This window comes from Hypanus sabinus, chromosome 18 (genome assembly GCF_030144855.1).
Source record: "Hypanus sabinus isolate sHypSab1 chromosome 18, sHypSab1.hap1, whole genome shotgun sequence".
Lineage (NCBI taxonomy): Eukaryota > Metazoa > Chordata > Chondrichthyes > Myliobatiformes > Dasyatidae > Hypanus > Hypanus sabinus.
In genome coordinates this window covers 51873245-51894941 of record NC_082723.1, presented here as the reverse complement: position 1 = coordinate 51894941, position 21697 = coordinate 51873245, and the positions used below count along the sequence as shown (strand labels likewise).

The 21697-nt window shown below is 42.0% G+C and overlaps 1 protein-coding gene across 4 annotated transcripts in view; it reads right to left on the bottom strand.

Annotated features, from left to right (window-relative positions):
• Nucleotides 1–10332, bottom strand: part of fut7 (fucosyltransferase 7) — a 114210-nt gene extending 103878 nt beyond the window's left edge. For all 4 annotated transcript variants that reach the window (XM_059943798.1, XM_059943799.1, XM_059943795.1 and 1 more), the window contains exons 1-2: nucleotides 10041–10332; nucleotides 9692–9802 (exon numbers count right to left, since the gene is read on the bottom strand). In XM_059943798.1, coding sequence (XP_059799781.1) covers nucleotides 9692–9802; nucleotides 10041–10161 — 232 coding nt within the window. In that variant the 5' untranslated portion in view covers nucleotides 10162–10332. The remainder of the gene's footprint in view (nucleotides 1–9691; nucleotides 9803–10040) is intronic.
• Nucleotides 10333–21697: the final 11365 nt, after the last annotated feature.

Sequence of the window (21697 nt, the reverse complement as noted above, 5' to 3'; positions counted from 1 at the left end):
AAGGGGACTCATAGCAAGAGGAACTCTTCTCTGTAGCAGCAGGGCGGATGAAAACACAGTAAGACAGTGACTGTCTGTGTAGGTATGAGGTGTGGAGTGCAGTGTAAAGTGGCAGTGCACGGGGTGATGACGGGCACCAAGGAGCTATGAAGAGGTGTGGCTGATGTGGGTTTAGTGGTGACAGGTGGTGAAGGGATGGGTTAATGGGTGGAGGTGTTGATCAGTCAGACGATTTCAAGAAATAAACTGTTTTTTTTGAGTCTAGTGATCCTGGCTGGTGCCAATGATGCATTGGGTAGTTTTAACTATCCATTGTAGGGCCCCCCTGTTTGTCACAGTGCTTTTTCCGTACCACACAGTGATGCAGCATGTTAAGACGCTCTCGTCTGTGCCTCTGTAGAAGGTTGTAAGTATTAATGTGCAAAGTCCAGCCTCCTCAGAAAGTAGAGTTGTTGGCGAGTTTTCTTGACTGCGCAGATTGAGAGACGTGTGAGATGTGCACTAGGGGGAGTCTGTGCCGCCAATATGAAGAGGGGTGTGAGAGGGGTGTGAGTATTCCCGAAGTCGATAACCATCTCCTTTGTCTTATTAATAAAGAGATTATCAACAAGATGAGACAACAGTTGAGCCTAGTACCAGGTGTTGAGCTCTTCCACCACCTCTTTGTAGACCATCTTAACAATGTTGGCGATGAGCCCCATCACTGTCGTGTCATCAGTGAACTTGACAATGAGATTGCTTGGGTGTTTGGCCAGGCAGACATTTGTGAGCAGAAAGTACAGCAGCGGGCTTAGCACGCGGCCCTGGGGGCACCTGTGCTGAGAATGATGGAGAGAAGCCATTGTGCATCCTGAGTTTTGAGGTCTGTTGGTTAGGAAGTCCAACACCCAGTGGCACAGTGATTTATTTAGACTGAGGAGCAGGAGTTTGTTCACCAAGATCTGTGGGACAACAATGCTGGATCCAGATCCAAAATCCAGAAACAGCATTCTGACATGCGTCCTTGTTTTCGAGGTGAGTCAGGACCAGAGGCATAACAGATGCTATGCTGAGTGTCCAGTGTGGCAGAGCTTTAGATGTGTGCCGTTGTCAGCTGTTCAAAGCACTTCAAGATGATAGCATTTGGGCAAGTGCAGAGGCCAGTTCCATATTACCTTAAAACATTGAAGGTAATTCCTACAGAGTCTCTGCCAGCTGTCTGATCAATACCAGTTCTCCACAAATTCCACACTAGTTACTTCCGTAACTCCACATTCCCATTAACTCTTTGCAGATTCTACCTTTCATCTACATGCTAGGGGAAACTTACAGTGGCCAATTAATCTAATTACTCTAACATCTTTAGGATGGTGGGACAAAAATGGAGCACCTGAGAGAACCCCACATGGCATCTCCGAGGGAATTTCCAGAGCTCAGGATTGACCTTCAGTCAGTGGAGTTGTGGGATGACAGCTCAAATGGCCCTGCCACAGTGCCACTGCTGCATCACAGACCCAATTTAAGGTGATTTGAACAGGGCTGGGTGATTTAGACATGAGGAGAGGCTGAATAGGGCTGCTTTCTGTAGAACAATGAAGATTGAGAGTGACCTGTTTCCCTTGACAGAAAGGCTAATGGATTGTGGATATAGATCAATGACAAAATAATCAGAAAGGAGTTAAAGAAAATTAACTCTTCTTTTTACTTAGCATGGAGCATTGCACTGACTGGCTTCCTTCAGAGCCAAAATCATAAAAAGAAACTATTGAATAGAAAAGGTGAAACTCAATTTTCTCCTGGAATTCAATTATGGAGCCATTTTCTTACAGCATATCCATGCTGACTAAAATTCCCACTGAAGCTAGACCCAATTGCCAGCATTTGATCAATATCCCTCTCAGTTTTTCCTATCTATATACCCATCCAATGGATGGGTTAATCTATTTGTCTTAACCACTGGCAGTTTATTCCACATACAAAACATCCTCTGGGTGAAAAGGCTGTCCCTCAGGTTTCTATTAACTCTCTCCCCCTCTCACCTTAAACCTATGCCCATTTCTTTTTGATTCCCCAACCCCAGGAAATGGTCTATGCACATTCATCCTATCCATGCCCCTCAGTTTGTGACGAAAGGCCTGGGTGAGGATGGTAAAGGCCCAAGTACAGGAGCATCCGAGGCTAGAATCAAGACACAATTTTTATTCTGAGATGAGAACGGGCTTCTTTACTAGATGCTAGGCGAGAACCTAATGAAACTAGATAAGACTCCAACTGAGACAGAAATATGAAACGTAATCGCAGACTGAAATAAAGTTGAGCTGACGACTGAGCTTTGAAACTGAGTTTAGATGCTCTTTGAATATCCTAACCTTGGTGCCAAAACATAGCCGCCAATTAGTGGACAGGCTTGACTTTTTAAAGAGCCTGTGCCAGTTATCCATTCTCTGGAGAATTGGCATGGTCAGGTGTGTACCGTAAAATATTACTTAATACACATCAGAATCAGGTTTATTATCACTGACATATGTCATGAAATTTATTCTTATTTGGCAGCAGTTCTGAGCAAGGCATAAAACATTGCTATAAGTTCCAATAATAATAAAAATAAATAGATAATGCAGAATAAGAATATTGAGGTAAATGTTCATGTGGTCATGGACTGTTCAGAAGTCTGATGGTGGAAAGGAAGAAGCTGCTTTTCAAACATTGAATGTGGGTCTTCAGGCTCCTTTACCTTCTGTCTGAAGGTAGGAATGAGAAGAGGGCATGCCCTGGATGGTGACAGTCCTTAATGATGGATGTTGCCTGCCTAATGGATTGCCTTTTGAAGGTGTCTTTGATAGTGGAGAGGATTGCACCCATAATGAGCTGGCCAAGTCTACAAACTCCTGCAAACTCTTTCAATCCTGCTCATTGGTGCCTTTGAACTACAGGGTGATGCAACTAGTCAGGATGCTCTCTTTGGTGCATCTGTACTAATTTGCTAAAGTCTTCAGTGACAATTAACTCTCCTAAAACTCCTAATGAAGAATAGGCACTGCAATGCCTTCTTTGTGATTGCATCAATATGATAGATCCTCTGAGATGCTGACATGGAGGAACTTGAAACTGCTCACCATTTGTACTGCAGAACCCTCAATGAGGACTGGCATGTGTTCTCCTAACTTCACCTTCCTGAAGTCCACGATCAGTTCCTTGGTCTTGTTGATGTTAAGAACGAGGTTGTTGTTGAAACACCACTCATCTCACTCCTGTATGCCTCCTTGTCACTGTCTGAGATTCTGACAGCGACTGTTGTGTCACTGGTGAATTTATAGATGGTGTTTGAACTGCGCCTAGCCATCCAGTCTTCAGCATAGAGTGAGCAGAGCAGTAGGCTGAGCACACATGCTTGGGATGCACCTGTGCTGAATGTCAGAGAGGGGGAAATGTTGTTACTGATCCACTCTGACTGCAGTCTCCTGATGAAGAAATCGAGAATCCAGTTGCAGAATCCAACTTTTAAATTTGTTGATCAGCACTAAGGGGATGATTGAGAAATCAATGTACTATATGTTTTGCTGTTGTCCAGGAGCTCTAAGGCCGAGTGGAGAGCCAGTGAGATTGTGCATGCTCTAGACCTCTATGACAGTAGGCAACTGCAGCAGGTCCAGGTCCTTGCTTAGGCAGGAGCTAATCCTAGCCAAGACCAACCACTCAAAGCATGTCATCACAGCAGAAGTGAGTGCTACTGGATGATAGTCACCCTTCCCTTCTTGGGCACAGGGGTGATCGATGCCTTTTTGAAGCAGGTGGGAATCTCACAGTACAGAAGTGAGATGTTGACGATGTCCTTGAATACTTTAGCTGGTTAGTTGGCACAGGTTTTCAATACCCAGCCATGGATTGCATATCACCTGGGCCTATCGCCTTATGAAGGTTTGCCTTCTTGAAAAATGTTCTGACATCAGTCTCAGAGACAGATATATACCCATTGTTTATCAATATTATCACCCACGGAGCAGAGTCCCAACCTCCTCAGCCTCCCTCCATGACTCAAATCCCTGAAGTCATGGCCACATTCAATTATTCTCTTCTGCACTATTTTCAGTTGCATAGCACCTTTCCAAGAGCAGGAGGATTAAATTTGTGCACGCAGTTCCAAATATAGTCTCACCAAAATCTTGTACAACTGCAACATAACTTCGAAATTCATGCTTTGACGGATGAGGCAAGGGTGCCAAAAGTCTTCCACAGCCCTTGCCCCAGGTCTATCTACAACACCACCTTCAGTGACCTGTGTTTTCGTACTTCTAGGCCCCTCTGATCTAAAACATTTCCCAGGGTTCTTAGTGTTTCCTGCCAATGACCAAAATGCAGCACCTTACACTTATCCAAATTAAACTCCATTTGCTATTCCTTGGCCTCCTTACTTAGCAGAATAAGATACCTCTGTATATCCTGATATCCGTCTTCACCGTCAACCATTCCAACTATTTTACTGACCACTGCCTTGTAAATTCGCATTCCAATCATTGATATAGATGACAAGTTAATGCAGAATGGTTTGGAAAGTGAACACAGGGAACATCAGCCTGGGAAATGGATTTGCTCAGCAAAATGATCTATCTAAGGGAGCCTCCAGTTATATTTTAATCCTCACTAGTCACTTAACTACAGGTGTCCCCCGTTTTATGAAAGCTCGCTTTATGCCACTTCGCTTCTACAAAAGACTTACATTAGTACCTGTTTTCGCTAACCGAAAGAAATCTGAAGAGGGTTTTTGTTTTTACAAGAAAAGGCACCCGCTTTAAACTTGTTTTTACCCTGAGAAAGACTACCATGACCGTGAAGCCTTGTGTGGGAAGATATGTGCACATGTGTGTATGTGCCTATTTTTTTCTACAAATCGGTTTTTGGCTGAATCTTCACGATTCTGGTAATTGAAACTACACTGTACCTACATTATTTCTACTTTATATAGGCTTTGTATTTATCATATCATTCCTGCTTTTACTATCTGTTTATTTGGTAGGTTATTTTTTGGGTCTGGGAATGCTCAAAATTTTTCCCTATAAACAGTAAATTAATGGCAATTGCTTCTTCGCTTTACACCATTTCGGCTTACGAAAGGTTTCAAAGGAACGCTCTACCTTCGGATAGCGGGGAAAACCTGTATCGGGAAAGGTAATGTTTTGCTCAGCTGCGATTACACACAAAAGGAGAGAATGGAGTCATCTATCACATGCTGCTAATCAGTACCCACCACGATGCCAAGCAGACTGGATATTTGCACCAATCACCTCCTGCAATGCTTTGGAGCTCCGTATTCGCTGTGTGTGAGATACTCACTGCGATGCTCAGAATTATGTTGCTGCATTTCCCAAAGAGGACATAACTGTGTTGAAATTATGCAGTGTTGCAATTTACAGAAAGTGCGGGCCATGACTGTGTCATTGCCAGACATGACCTTGGGGCCCAGCTACAGATATATGGTCAGTGTTAGTTACACACAAGGCTCTGGAAGAACTCAGCAGGTCGGGCTGCATCTATGGAGTGAAATGAACTGTCAATGTTGAAGAATGAAGGACCTTGACCTGAAGGTTCGATGGTTCATTTCCCTCCATACAGGCTTTCTGACCTGCTGAGGTCACCCAGCACTTTGTATGTTACTCCAGATTCCAGAATCTGTAATCCCTTTCCAAAGCTGCTAACATTAGTTACGTAATACATTGCTTTTGTTCTGGGTGCAATGTTTGAGGTCAAAGTGCTGAAGCTTTGACTATGAGGCTTTGCAAAGAGGTAGAGTAGACCCAAAAGCAACGGTAAGATCTTCCAACCTTAGTCATAGTGACTATTGTGGAAAGTATATCTACCACTGCTCCTGACTAACTGCTTTAAGGAACCGGAGCTGGAACAGAGTGCACTTAAGATCATGCAGGATGCTGGGAGCATCACAGATATGTGTTATAGTAAGGTGGTCACACGAGGCATAGGCTGCAGGTGACCACCAGGAAAAGTAGAAGGGGTGGATAGAGTTTCCAGGATACCCCTGACAACAAGTATACCATTTTGAAGCAGGATACAATTTACCAGAGGAGCTCAGTGGAGGGACTTGGGCTGGAAGGTGTTGCAGAGAGAGGTACCGTGCAACAGGTTTTTAAGTCAGCTCACTGACACCCTGTCCACTTGTCCATTCTGTGGCCAGGAGGGGGTCAGTGTACCATGTTCATATGGAGTTTGAATGGTTGCAGCCCAGCCCTATTTGAACATCTGAAAGGTCTAACTGATCTTGTGGAGTCTGTCAAGCAACTCCAAAGGGTCCAGTCCTGCCAAAGGGTCTTGGCCCAAAACATCGACAGCACTTTCTTCCGTAGATGCTGCCTGGCTTTCTGATTTCCTCCAACATTTTGTGTGAGTTGCTTGGATTTTCACCATCTGCAGGTTTTCTCTTGTTTGTAGAGACTGTTGAGAGGTTATCAGAAAAATTGAAGGAAGAAAGCTGGGAGGAATTGAAGGAGGAATGTTGTCTAAGTGGACTTTAGCTAGGCCTTTGACAAAGTCCCACATAGGAGTTAGGTCAGGAAGATTTAGTTATTTGGTATTCAGGATGAGACAGTAAATTAGAGTCGACATTGGCTTCATGGGAGAAGCCAGGATGTAGTAGTAAATGCTAGCTTCGCCGCATGCTAACTCTAATGCAGGTCAATGGGACTAGGCACATTAGTGGTTTGCCATGAACTAGATGGACCAAAGGACATGCTTCTATGCTGTAGTGCTCTATGATGCTGGGTGGACATTGAACCTATTATTTCTATGCAGACAGAAAGCAGCAGCATTGAACTGACTACGAAATCTAATGTTAAATCACAAAGAGGTTGTATCTTGATAATGATGGAGACCCAAGAATGATGCAAACAATTTGGACATTACAGAATAGAAAACCTTTCATTTTGAAAAAATATCTAGAATAATGGTGCATAAAGTTATCTACATGTTTCTTCCCCTGCTTTTAGCTCATTAGCTTTGATTTCATTGGGCAGTGCAATGGCGTAGCTGGTAGTGTTGCTGCCTCACAGTCCTGTTCAGTTCAGTTCAGTCCTGTTTCTCACATCCTGGCTGTGTGGAGTGTGCACGGTCTCCCTACAAGTGCGCACGTTTCCACTGCATAAACTGGTTTCTTTCCACATCCAAAAAATAAAATAATGTGTGATTGGTAGTTTAGTAGCTACCTGTGTGTGGCTGAGTGGGAAAATCACGTTGTCATTGGTGTGTGCTGTGACTGGTAGAATCTGGGGGTGGGGAGTAGATGGGAATATGAGAGAGTAGTTTAAGGAGGAACTAGAGTAAGTAGGGTGCTTGGTGTTCAGTGTGGACTCAAAGAGCACAAGAGCTTCTTTCTGTGCGATATCTCACTGACTCCATATATACAAATTGTCCCTAGTGTGCAGTTGAGCAGTAGAATCTCAGGGAGTTGAAGGCTACATGAAGGGAATAAAATGGGAATGATATAAAGTGGGAGTAGGAGTGATATAAGTGGATGGGTTTTGCTCAGCACAGACTCTGTGAGCCATAAGAGCGAGACCATAAGATATAGGAGCAGATTTAGCCCATTTGGCCCACCAAGTCTGCTCTGCCATTTCATTACAGCTGATCCAATTTTCCTCTCACCTCCAGTCTCCTCCTTTCCCCTTTTATCTCTTCATGCCCTGACTAATCAAGAATCTATCAGCCTCTGCCTTAAATACACCTAATAACTTAGCTTCCACGGCCACCTTAGGCAATGAATTCCAGACTCAGCACTCTCTGGTTAAAGAAATTCCTCCACATCTGTTCTACCAATATTTTGCAATATTTCAAATTCCTCTTCATGTCTGTTCTAAATGGGCACCCCTCTATTCTAAGGCTCTGGCCTCTGGTCTTAGGCTCCCCCACCGTACGAAACATCCTCTCCAAATCTACTCTGCCGATACCTTTTAACAAGCCAAAGGGAGTTTTCCCATGTTACATATCTTTATTCTCTATAAGTATTATCAAATCAATTTGAGCAGCAAATTAGAAGAATGGCCCTAGTAGGACAATTGATCTACAGTTTGATGATTACTGATTTTTTAAGGGGATTAAGAGAGAAAAAAAATGGCAGAGTGATTTAGGTATGGAATGCAAGTACTTAGGAGGAATAAGTATTCCCTCCAATAAGTATTTACTTATTAGGCAAGACAGACAGGCTGGAACGGTACGATCTAATACCGGGGGTGGGGGGGGGGGGGGTAACTCTACTATATCCTAAGTTAGAAGCTGCAGAACCATTCTCAACTGGGTACACGCATTTGTCCCTCACTCAGTTTGTTATATTCCTGATACCACAACCCATGGACACACTTTTAAGGACTCTTCATTTCACCTTCTCAGTATTTATAGTTTATTTATTTACTTACTTATATAACTATCTATCTACCTAACAATTTATTTATCAATATAATTGATTAATTCACTTCCTTATTTATCTGTTTATTTATAATCTATCTAATATATTTATTTACATATCTACCATTTTAAAAAAATTTCTTTTTGTATTTTCACATCGATTATTTGTCCAGCCAGTTAGGGGTAGTCTTTCATTGATTCTATTGTGTTTCTTGTATTTACTGTGAACGCCCACAAGAAAATAAGTCTCAGGGTCGTATATGGTGATATTTACCTACTCTGATAATGAATTTATTTTAACTTTGAACTTTGAATTTGCTTCAATTATTTTTGACAGATAATTAACTGCTAGAAAATCCTCATTCCCTCTTGCAAAAAAAAAAGGCATTTAATAGTCACAGGGCTTGGAATTAAATACCTAGCCAAAATCTGAAAGCAGTAAAAGCACCCTGTGAATATTTCAACATTGCATCAGCTTGAAAATCAAAAAAGATTAGATAAGGTTAGCTTTTGATTTGCCACGTGTACATTGAGACAGCATAACATACGAAGAAGTGTGTTGTTTGCATCAAATCGAATCAGCTAGGACTGTAAATGCAAACACGAGGAAATCTTCAGATGCTGGAAATTCAAGCAACACACACAAAATGCTGGTGGAACGCAACATTTAGGACCCTAATGAAGGGTCTTGGCCCAAAACTTCGACAGTGCTTCTCCCTATAGATGCTGCCGGGCCTGCTGCGTTCCACCAGCATTTTGTGTGTGCAGTTAGGATTGCGCTGGGCAGCCAGCAAATGTCACCACGCTCTGAGTGCCAACATAGCATGCCCACAACTAACCCTAACCCTACATGTTTGGAATGTGGGACGAAACCGGAGCACCTGGAGGAAACCCACGCGGTCACAGGGAGAATATCCAAGCCTTTTACAGACAGCGGTGGGAGTCAACCCCAATCTTACAGCTCTAAAGCATTCCGCTAACAGCTACTTTTCAATGCATTATCTAAGTAAAATGATAGACACTGGAAATCGAAAATAAAAAAAAACAAAAAGAAAATGTGGGTAAAACTGAGCAGTTTATTTAGAAAGAGAAACAGTAGTCACAGATGTTGTCTGACCTGCTGTATTCTTCTACCATTTCTGTTTTGAATTTATTATCAGCCTGGACTGGTCTCTGAAATGGAGCTTGAACCTTTGACTAGACAAGAACGCAGTCAATGAGCCAGAAACTTACCTCCAAAGTATTAGACCTTGCTGTAAGAAAGGGAAAACATGAATCAAGCTGCACAGCTTCTAAACAAACTTACCTTTGAGGGAACCTTCAGCAGTTATCGGGGGATCCAGTGAGACAGTCAAAAATGAGGACTCCAGCAGTGTGTGTGAATAGGCTAGATGACTTTGTCTCCGAATGATGCTCCCTGTAAATAAAAGAAGCACAAGTAAAGAAACACTTGGCTCTTAACTTTGGGAGAGAATTAACTTCAAGGAAATATTCAGGCTCATTCAATGGTGAAAAAGGTTAATTCACTAGGTTGATTAAACAGACAAGATGCAATTTCAACAGATATACAAATAACATATTTAAAATGAATACACAGTATATCTTTGTCAGAGTTTGTCAGGAGAGGGCAAAGGATTTTCATAGAGATGGTTTACCTTTTGCTGCCCTGCCAGGGAACGCATCAAAATCATTCAGCCTGTCCGTGTTCTGTTTAAGTGCTACCGTTTTATAATCGCCTGGTGAAAGGCCCCACAGCAACTGCTGACCTTTGCACATTTCTTGTTGGAGCAACGACCTGACGCACAGAAAATCAGGGGAAGCGGGTGAGGGGAAATCCCCAGAGACTTGGCACTAAAGAAAATCTGGCCAAGGAAAATCCATTCCCATCTAGTTAAATACTGTAAAAGCAGAGGACTTCTAGAAAAGCCCATCCATACAACTGTTGGAAATATGTTAGCTGGCAGATTGGTGATCTCTTTGATAATGTCACAACTTCCTAATATGTTCATAAGCAATGTACCGTGTTGCAATATTCCCCAGAGGAAGTTTCCAAGATGTAAAGGAAGTGAATAAATCAGCTATATTTGTTGAGGTGACATTTAAGAAGTAAATACTAAATGTAACAAAAGGAAGGACTTCCCAAGGTTTTGATGAATTGCAATATGGAATACTAAAGTTTACCAAATAAAGTGTCCTCAGTTTAATTCCAATTTAGAAAGTCACAAGATGTGAATTGTTGATTGTGTTTCTAGAAACAAAGTGTTCAGGAAAGATAGGGGAAAAAAGGGGAAAAAAAAGGTGTTGTATTATTTATTAAAGACAGTAGTGCATACTTGGGGAGGAAATATGGGAAAAAGGATCAAAGATAGTTTAAGTTTATTGGCTTTGACATACACAGGGTTTAAAGGCCATGAAAATTGGCTCTATTTTTGTAGCCACAGTTGGAAAGGCCAGTAGACCTTATTCTGCGCTGTATCTCATGATGATGTCCTCAATTGGAGGGAGAATTGAACCCATGATGGAACTGGCTGGCTCACCACTCTCTGGAGCCTCTTGTGTTCCTGTGAATTTGAGTTTCCTTAGAATTTATTTGTTAAGGGGTGACGAGGTGCAGATTCATCTCTACCAAAGGAGGCATAAGGCGTAAGCCTCCGGGAGCCTGCAGGTCATCCTTGGGCAAGGTGTTAGCTGCTTAGCCCCTGATCAGGGTCATGTGAAGCCATGGGAGCAGGTGGTGGATGGACAAATGAGAAGCTGGTGCATATCACCACTGACGCGAGGCAGCCAATTCCTGAAGGTTATTGATAATGGCTGAAGTCACTCATCTTGTAAAGGCATTGCCCAGAAGAAGGCAATGGCTAACCAATTCTGTAGCAATAACTGACAAGAACAATCATGGTCAAAGACCATGATCACCCATGTCATATGACACGACACGTAATTGCGATGATGAAGGCTAAGAAGCAATAGAGGGAATATTATTGCCCTGATGAGTGTACTCGACAGTGTTCCAACAAGTAGGAGAGATACAGAGATGAAACAAATGACAGAGAAGAGCAAGAACTATACAATGAAGAAGTTTCATTGTACTTCTTTAAATGAGGACCATAATAATATTAAGCACAGTGTGGGTGAAGAGTTTCTAAAATGTCTTAAGAATCATTACCAAGAAAAAGGCTTTGCTGGATCTGATTCTGGAGAGTGAGGTGGGTTAAGTCCACTAAGCTTTGATCAAAAATAATTGAAAAGTTGTCAATTGTTCAAAACCTCTAGATAAGATGGCAGAGCGTTCAGGTGCAGCCGCCTCTTGGGGACCAATCAAAGGTATTTTTTCTTTGTTAAATGTCTTTTTTTTAATGATCGCAAGACAATGCTGGAATCTAAGAACTGCCCACCAGCAGAGGAGCTGGACTGGGTGCAGGCCATGTTACTGCCTGCTTCTCGGAAGTATCGGAGGCAACAGAGGCAACAATGTAATCATGGGTGATTTCCTTGGATGTTTCTCTTGTGATCGCAAGACCCTGTTGGACATTGATAATGTAAGATGCTGCAGGACTGTTTCCCTTGTCTGGTGGTGAGACAGGCAGCGGGGGAACTATGTGGCCTCAGCTGCAGTGAGGACTAGGCCTCAAGCCGTGAGCTTGCAATCCAGGAGAGGAGATACTGGAGGTGGTGTGGCGTGGTGTCCTTGCTTGGCTGGGGGCTGGCCTCTCCTGTCTGTGGAATGACAGGCTGAATTGCCTGCATATGTACTCTGCCAGGAACTGGACCATCAACTTGTGGTATGTGTTGCTCAGGGACTTGGACTTTATTTATTTATTTGGCATGACTATGTATTTTTGCTCACTATTTTGAATGAGCTGTGAATGTTCTGAATTTGAAATAGGAGGAAGAATAAGACTGGTAACTGCCTAAGGCAAGTCAATATCACTTCAGGGACCGAAATAGGTTTCGAAACATTAATATGGTTCAAAATTTTTTACTTTTACCTCACTTTTTTTTTGTAATATACAGTATTTCTGTTTTGCACATTTTGAAAAATCTATTCAATGTACATAATTGATTTACTTGTTTATTTATTATTATTATATTTATTGTTTTTTCTGCTAGATTATGTATTGCATTGAACTGCTGCTGCTAAGTTAACAAATATCACATTAAATGCCGGTGATAATAAACCTGATTCTGATTCTGAAATTGTCAGTCTAGAAGAAAATAAGGCAAGACAGCATGGAGGTCCTAAGAAGAAATCATGTTGAACCATCTTGTTAAAATGTTTTGATAAAGCAACAGATAAGATGGATGAGGGTAGTGCAGTTGATGTTTATATGGATTTTGAAAAGACTTTGGTAAGGTGCCATGTTACAGATTTATCTGCAAAGGTGATGCACACAACATTAAAGGAACAAAGAAATGATGAACTCAGTGTTAACCAACTGACAAATAACAGAGAATTATAGTCGTAAACATAAGAGATTCAGCAGACACAGGAAATGCAGTGCAACACATACCAAATGCTGGAGGAACTCAACAGGTGAGGCAGAAACCATAGTGAGGAATAAGCAGTCAATGTTTCAGGCTGAGACCCTTCAAAAGTTCAACATTTTACAGACTGGAGGAAGGTGAAATCTCGGCGTAATTGGAGCTAAGGTCATTGCTTATATTGAACTTTGTTAATGAATTAAACTTGAGAGTGCAAGCCACAGACGAAGAGGGTTATGGTAGTTTTCAGCATGATATAAATAGACTGGTGTGATGGGCTTGTTGCATGGCAGCTGATGATTATTGCAGAGGAATATAAAGTGATGCATTTAGATAAGGAGAATGAGATGTAAGGTAGAATAAAGGATATTGTTCTAAAGGGGTGTAGAAGCAGAGCGATCTAGGAGAATGGGTGCACAAATCATTGACGGTGGCAGGGAAGCTTGAGAAAGCGGTTAATCAGACATACATGACAGTGAGTTTTATCAATAGGATGTAAGAGTATAAATGCTGCAAAGTACTGCTGCATCTTTATAAAATGTTCGTCTGGCCTTGGCTAGAGTATTGTGTTCATAGCTATTCACTTCATTTTTGGAAGGATATAAAGGCATTAGAGGGAAATCGTAAAAGAGTTGCAAGAATGGTCCCTAGGTTGAGGAATTATATTTACAAGGAATGATTAGAGAAGTTGGGGACTGTTTTCTTTGGTGAGGGAAGATTTGACAGGAGTATGTAAATTAATGAGGGTCTGGAAAGAGTGTGGGTCTGAAGGCTGTTCTCCTTGGTGGAGACATTTGAAGATGAACAAAATGTAAATGAGGCTCTTTGAGCTTGGTTCAACACTCAATCTAATGGCTGTCCCTTTACATTGAAGCTTTACAATTTAGGTCACATATCGCCTTATTTCCCTGTTGTCCAAAGATCTCTCAGTCCCACCATTGAATGTACTCAATAAACTGAGCACCCATGACTTCCTGGGTTACTGAATTTGTGAAATTTCCCTTCAAGTACGTGAACACTTTGTTTCAATCTCAGAAATTTGTCAGGGAAATTGCTGCAGTTGGCAATCAAGGTCTGTTTACAGCAGCAAACAGTACTTTCCTTCAAACAATGGACATTGTTTAGTTGGAGGAAATCCTAGCTCATTCAGTAATGGATGATTCTAACAGGATTTATGATGGCAAGGCGAAGGTGACTATCATTAGTGTTGTCCGCAATGACCATTTTGATTTCCCGGTTGTAAGTCATTTCAACTCCCCTCTCCATTCCACAATGACCTAACTTCATCCACTGTCAGAGTGAGGCCAAATGAACACTAGAAAACCAGTGCATCATGTTCCACCTGGATAGTCTACAATTCAATAGCATGAATAATGAATTCTCTAATTTCAGGTAACCTGCAGCCCCCGTTTGTTTCTCTCTCCTATTGATCCACCCAGGTCTTCTTGCACACCCTTCTCTTTCCAAATCACCCACTACTGCACCCTTGCATCCCCCCCCCATCCCACTGTTTCCTTGTCCTTTTCAGATCTAACATCTGCTTCCATCTGCCACTCAATCCTGAAACCCATCCCCTCCCTCCCATTGCTATTTGCCCAGCAACCATCTCTGTCCTGGATCCATTCATCACCTTTCTTCCTCATCATTGTTTAAATCCACTTTCAACCGATTAGAGAATGAAGCACCCTCTCCCAACATGGGATAAGTTTGTAACAATATTCAGGAATGAGCTGACCAGTGGCAAGTGAGATTGATAAGTCACAACTGCCAGAGCTAACTACCTCTAACATATGAGAGTGTAGTACTCAATAGCCAACTACCATCAATATCCTGGAGTCACCATTCACTAGAAGCTCAGCCAGATCATACACACAAGTTCAATGGCATCCAGAGCAAGTCGGTTACAGTAAGTGGCTGACCTCCTGAATCCCCAAAATTTCCCACAATCCCCAAGGCACAACTCAGGAGCTCCAGAGTAAAGAGTAATCTTTACTTGCCTTGGAACAGTACCAGTGACACAGGTTCGATTCCTATCGCTCTCTGTAAAGAGACTGTACCTGCCCACATGGGTCTCCTCCGGGTGCTCCAGTTTCCTCCCACTGTCCAGAGATGTGCTGGTTGGTAGGTTAACTGGTCGTTGTAAATTGTCTGGTGATTAGGCTAGGGTTAAATCAGGGGTTGCTGGGTGGCACGGCTTGAAAGGCCAGAAGGCCCTATTCTCAATAAATAGCTAAATAAATAAATTTGGAAGATTAGCTTTATTTGTCACATGTACAATGACATGAATTGCTTGCATCAATGACCATGCCTTGGTGAGTAAAGTTCCAACAATATTCCAGAAGTTTGACACCATTCTGGAGAAAGCAGTCCACTTGATTGACCACCTATGCACCACCATTTATCCTCTGAACTAAGCTGCACCATGGCTCCAGTGTGCATCATTTGCAAAATTCATTGCAAGGGTACTTGGGCACCTCCTCTGGGACTCATGACTCCCACCAGGCAGCAGGCAGGATAACACCTCTCTGAGCAGATTCCCCTCCAGATCAGACATCATTCTGCATCAAATCCTGTCCAATAATTCTCATTCCAAACGGAACTTCTGCAGCTGTTTTAAGCTGAAATCCCTCTTCCCCGGAACCATTGTAGTGAACCTATTCTTGATCCTCTGTGTGACCTGCCTAATATGTACTGATCAGCACTCCAGATGACTTAACCAGTGAATTGTGCCAGTTCAAGCTCACCTTGCTGCTTTTGCGCTCTCCACCTCTGTTCACATGTTCCAGGATTCATGTGATTTATAACTGCTCTTGCACCATGTCCCGCCACTTTTGATGATTCATGCTGATTTCCATCCATGTCCCTCCTCTAAACAGAGCAGAAGATGATGGAATCTTACAGGAGAAGGTAGAACATGGAACCAAGAGAGGGAGATGCAGAAGGCACAGGGGAATAGTGGGGGTTGAGATGGGAGGAATCTGTGAAGGATGGGCAGATGGAGAGGCTTGGGGAGGGGAAAGGTATGGTGATAGGGGCCAGGTGGATCAGCAGGAGAGATAAAAAGAAAAAAGGAACTGAGGTGGAGCAGTTACCTGAAATTGGAGGGAGGGTCTTGGCCCGAAATGTCGACTCTACTCTTTTCCATAGATGCTCCCTGACCTGTTGAGTTCCTCTAGCATTTTGTGTGTGTTGCTAGGAGATTTCAAAGTTCATGTTGCCAGGTTGTAGGGCAACCCAGTGGAATATGATGAGCTGTTCCTCTAGCTTGAGTGTAGCCCCAACTTGGCAGAGGTCAGACATGTCTGTGAAGGAATGGGGAGCAGATTAAAATGGTTGGCAACCAGGAGATTGAGATGACCATGACAGATGGAGTGAAGAAGTTGGACGAAGTGTTGCAAAGCAATAGGTTCCACCTATCACCTTCCAGCTTCTTTGTTTCTCACCCTTCTGAATTGTCTAATTTTTCCCCATAATTTCTCCCTTTTTTCTTGTATCAGAATAACCTGATCGACTCACTCTCTACCACTCTTCCAAACTTTGCATCTGCAGTTTTCAATTTTTTCCTGCTCATCCAAATCTCAGTATCTATAGCACATCAAAAAACAGTGGTTCCAGCATTGACCTCTGGGACACAATACCATGCACCATTTTCCAGTTTACTAGCATTTCTTGATTTCTGACTTTAAGCCCGTTTTATATCCATACAACGACAGACCCTTTAATTCCATGGCCTCAATTTTGCTGCTTAGCCCTTTTGTATGGAATTTTATTATGAGACACCTTCTGAAATTCTATGTAGACACCATCTACCACATTCCCCTCATTGATCCTCACTGTTACTTCATCAAAAACAAAATTTGTGAGGTATTTTTGGCACCATGGAGATTCAGCTCGTCATGTTTGTGCAGGACTTAAGCCAGTCTTATAGATTAACCAAAGAGAAAAGAATATGAAAACAATCCTTCATGCTAAACCTTGCTCTGGCAATGAACTACACTATCATGGAGGTGGCACAGACAGGTGTGCAACAGAGAATAAGTTACAGGGAAATAAATGAGGGACAGAACTGATGAGATTGTTCAGAGGGCCAACATAAGACTCAATGGGTGAAGTGACCTCCATTGATGTCACAGGAAAATTACGTTCATAACCTAATATCGTAAAGGTAAAGGAGCAGAAGTAAATAACGTATCTGCACCCTGGAGACGGAACTATTGAGCATAAAGCAAATTAATTTTTACAGAGAGAATTTCACACTACAGCCACATGCCACAACACTGGCGTTAATGTCAACCCCACAGCACTCCCTCCACGCTTCATCCAGCACTATTAGTATAAATTTCTATTCCTTTCTACTTCATTATGTATCCAACTTCTACTGAAGTATAGACAATATCATCCAACCTTTCAATATACAGTAGATGGTGGAGTGGTTCATCATTTAGTGTGATTACCTCACCATTCTACAGACCTGGAACCCAAGTTCACTTCCACCTGTGTGATTTTGCACATTCCCTTTGTGACCACAAAGGTTTCCTCTGCATGCTGCAGTTTCCTCTCACAGGGCTGAGTTAATCAGCTACTGTAACTTACCCCCTTGGTTAGTGACAAAAGAGGAGTGATGTGAGAGACAGAAGTTGCAAGGGTGCAGGGAGTTAACAACTGAGGAAATGGGACTGTTAGAATTTCCCCTCTGTGAGCTGGCATTGACCTGACAGGCTGAATGTCCTCCTGTTGTTATCAGGATAAGATATACTTTGGAGTTGAGGTGGTTGGTGTTTATGTCTCAGCTCAGTGTTGGCATGAATACTGATATTAAGTTACCATGTCAGCGTTTTTGTGAACCTGCCACCAATTTTGGTGCTTTGTAGAAGCAGTTAAAATTGATAAACTGGTTTATTACTGTCACATGTACCAAGGTAGAGTGAAAAACTGTTTTGCACGGCATTCATATACAGTAGATTATTTCATTACAGCAGTGCAAGGAAAAGCAAAAGGAGAATGCAGAATGAAGTATTACAGTTACGTAGAAAGTGCAATGAAGGTAGCCAGTAAAGTGCAAGTTCGCGACAAGGTAGATTGTGAGGTCAAGAGTCCAGTGTTAGGCAACCAATCAATAGTCTTAAAACAGCAGGAGAGAATCTTTCCTTGAGCCTGGTGGTATGTACTTTCAGGCTTTTGTATGTTTTACCTGATGGGAGAATATCCAAAGTGGGTAGGGACTTCGATCTTGTTGTTTACTAAGGCAGCAAGACGTGTATTCTGGAGGTGCTGGAGAGGAGGCTGGTTTCCACGATGTACTGAGCTGTGTCCACAACTCTGCAGTTTTTTTGTGATCTTGGGCAGAATGATTGAGCTTATCAGTTCATCTTATGACACTCTGTATTAGACAGACAGTCATTAACATCAGCCAAAAGACCAATAAAATCTTACAAATCATAGGACATAAGTAGGAGCTGCATAGTCCCTTACCATTATCACTGAAAAGAATTACTCAACAGTAATACATACCTCTTTCATTGTCCCTTTTACTGCACTTGACCTTATCATCATGACAACACAAGTCTCTCCCAATCACAAATATATTTTTTTTACCTTTTCTGTCTCGCCCACCATCTTCTTAGCAACCTAAGTTCATTAATTTCTTTTTCCCAGTCTTGAAGAAAGGTCTTCTGTTTGAAATGTTAACTCTGTTTCCCTCTCCACAGATACTGCTTGACTTGTCCAGTATTTCCAGTATGTTCTGTTTATATACACGTCCCAGCAGTGCTTAAATGGGATGCGGTTTCTAGCTTCTACCATCCTTTCAGACGGCATTTCACTGGGTGAAAAAAAATCCTCAACATCCATTGACAAGAATCCCCACCATCTGGGTCATACTCTTCTTGTGCTGCCACCTGGAGGTATGGAGGCCTGAAGTCCTACACCACCAGGTTCAGGAACAGTTACTTTCCAACAGCAATCAGGTTCTTGAACCAACCTGTGCAACCCTAACCTATCTCAGCGATGGAACACAATGGACGACTTCTTCCACTACTATGTGCTGTCTCTGAATGTGTTTTTTTTTTGCAGTAAAGTCTTATTTTCACAGTCTTTCATTTCCCTTCATAGTCTTGTATAATTTATATATATTTTATGTTCTCTATATTGCTTGAACCTACAAACCCCATTTCCAGAAAAGTTGGGATATTTTCCAAAATGCAATAAAAACAAAAATCTGCGATATGTTAATTCACGTGAGCCTTTATTTAACTGACAAAAGTACAAAGAAAAGATTTTCAATCATTTTTCTGACCTACTTAATTGTATTTTGTAAATATACACAAATTTAGAATTTGATGGCTGCAACACACTCAACAAAAGTTGAGACAGAGGCATGTTTACCATTGTGTTACATCACCTTTCCTTTTAATAACACTTTTTAATCATCTTGGAACTGAGGATACTAATTGTAGTAGATTTGCAATTGGAAATTTTGTCCATTCTTGATGTAAGACTTCAGCTGCTCAACAGTCTGTGGTCTCCGTTGTCTGATTCTTCTCTTCATGATGCGCCATACATTTTCAATAGGAGATAGATCTGGACTGGCAGCAGGCCAGTCAAGCACACACACTCTGTGTCTACAAAGCCATGCTATTGTAGCCTGTGCAGAATGTGGTCTGGCATTGTCCTGCTGAAATAAGCATGGATGTCCCGGGAAGAGACGTCGCCTTGATGGCAACATATGTCTCTCTAAAATCCTAATATATGCCTCAGAGTCAATGGTACCTTCACATACATGCAACTCACCCATACCGTGGGCACTGATGCAACCCCATACCATCACAGATGCTGGCACCTTTCACTGATAACAATCAGGATGGTCGTTTCCATCTTTGGCATGGAGAACTCGACGCCCGTTTTTTCCAAAAACCAGCTGAAATGTGGACTCATCTGACCACAGCACATGGTTCCACAGTCTTTCAGTCCATCTGAGATGAGCTCGGGCCCAGAGAACTCACCGGTGTTTCTGCATAGAGTTGATGTATGGCTTCCTCCTTGCGTAATAGTTTCAAGTTGCATTTCTAGATGCAGCGACGGACTGCATTAAGTGACAATGGTTTTCCAAAGTACTCCTGAGCCCAGGTGGCTATAATTGTTACAGTAGCATGACGGTTTCTTAGGCAGTGCCGCCCGAGGGCTCGAAGATCACCCGCATTCATCAGTTGTTTCCGACCTTGCCCTTTATGCACTGAGATGTCCCTGAATTCTCTGAATCTTTCCACAATATTATGTACTGTAGATGTTGAAAGACTTAAATTCTCTGCAATCTTGCGTTGGGAAATGTTCCTTTTGAACTAACTAACAATTCACTCATGAATTTTGGCACAAATGGGTGAGCCACGACCCATCCTTGCTTGCAAAGACTGAGCCTTTGATGGATGCTACTTTTATACCCAGTCATGATACCTCACTTGCTACCAATTAGCCTGCTTAATGTGGAGTCTTCCAAACCAGTGTTACTTGAACATTCTGTGCACTTTTCAATCTTATTTTAACTCCGTCCCAACTTTTGTTGAGTGTGTTGCAGCCATCAAAATCTAAATTTGTGTATATTTACAAATTACAACTAAGTTGGTCAGTAAAACTATTGAAAATCTTTTCTTTGTACTTTTGTCAGTTAAATAAGGGTTCACGTGAATTAACATATCACAGATTTTTGTTTTTATTGCATTTTGGAAAATATCCCAACTTTTCTGGAAATGGGGTTTGTACATCCCTGTGATAGAGAGCATGAGCAACTTTAAATTCTTGGGTGTTACTATTTCAGAGGATCTATCCTGGACCCAGTCTCTACTTTCTTAGGTCTGCAGAAATTCACCATGACATCTAAAACTTCGACAAACTTCTATAGTTGTATAGTGGAGAGTATACTGACTGGCTGCATCACAGGCTGGTATGGAACCATCAATGCCTTTGAATGGAAAATCCTACAAAATGGAGTGGATTCAGCCCAGCACATCACGGGAAAAGCCTTCCCAACCAGTTAGCACATCTACATGAAACACTGTTGTAGGAAAGCAACATCCATCATCAGGGATCACCATCACCCAGGTCGTGCTCTTCTCTTGCTGCTGCCAACAGCTAGAAGGTATGGGAGCCTTAGAAATTGCATAACCAGGTTCAAAAACAGTTACGACTCCTTAACCATCAGGCTCTTGAGCAAAAGGGGATAACTATACTCACGTACCCCATCAATGAAGTGTTCCTACAATCAATGATCTTACTTTAAGGACTCTTTATCTCATTATCTCATGTCCTCATTACATATTGCTATTTATTTATATTTGCATTTGCACAATTTGTTGTCTTCTGCACTCTGGCTGATCTTTCACTGAGTCTGTTATAGTTACTGCCCTATAGATTTGCTGAGTGTGCCTGCAGGAAAATGAATCTCAAGATTGTATATGGTGACATATATGTACTTTGATAATAAAATATACTTTGAGTTTTGATGTTGATGCTGACGCAAGCAAGCTTTTCATTGGACATGCTTCATTGTACTTTGTGCATGACCATAAACTTGACTTGATCTTACACTTTAACCAATTACTTTAAGACTATGCCATATGGTGCTTGACCCCTTAGCTATTGGAAAATCTCCTTCCTATTTAATACTTCTAGGCCCGTTATAATTTTGCACACCTCAATTAAGTCTCACATCCTCCTTTGTTCTAATGAAAATGGCCCAATCAGGCAAACACTTCCTCTTTATACTTGTCCAGTCATGGTGAGAATCTCTTAAATCTGGAGGCATGAACAACCGCAGATGATTTATTTCAGAGCAAAA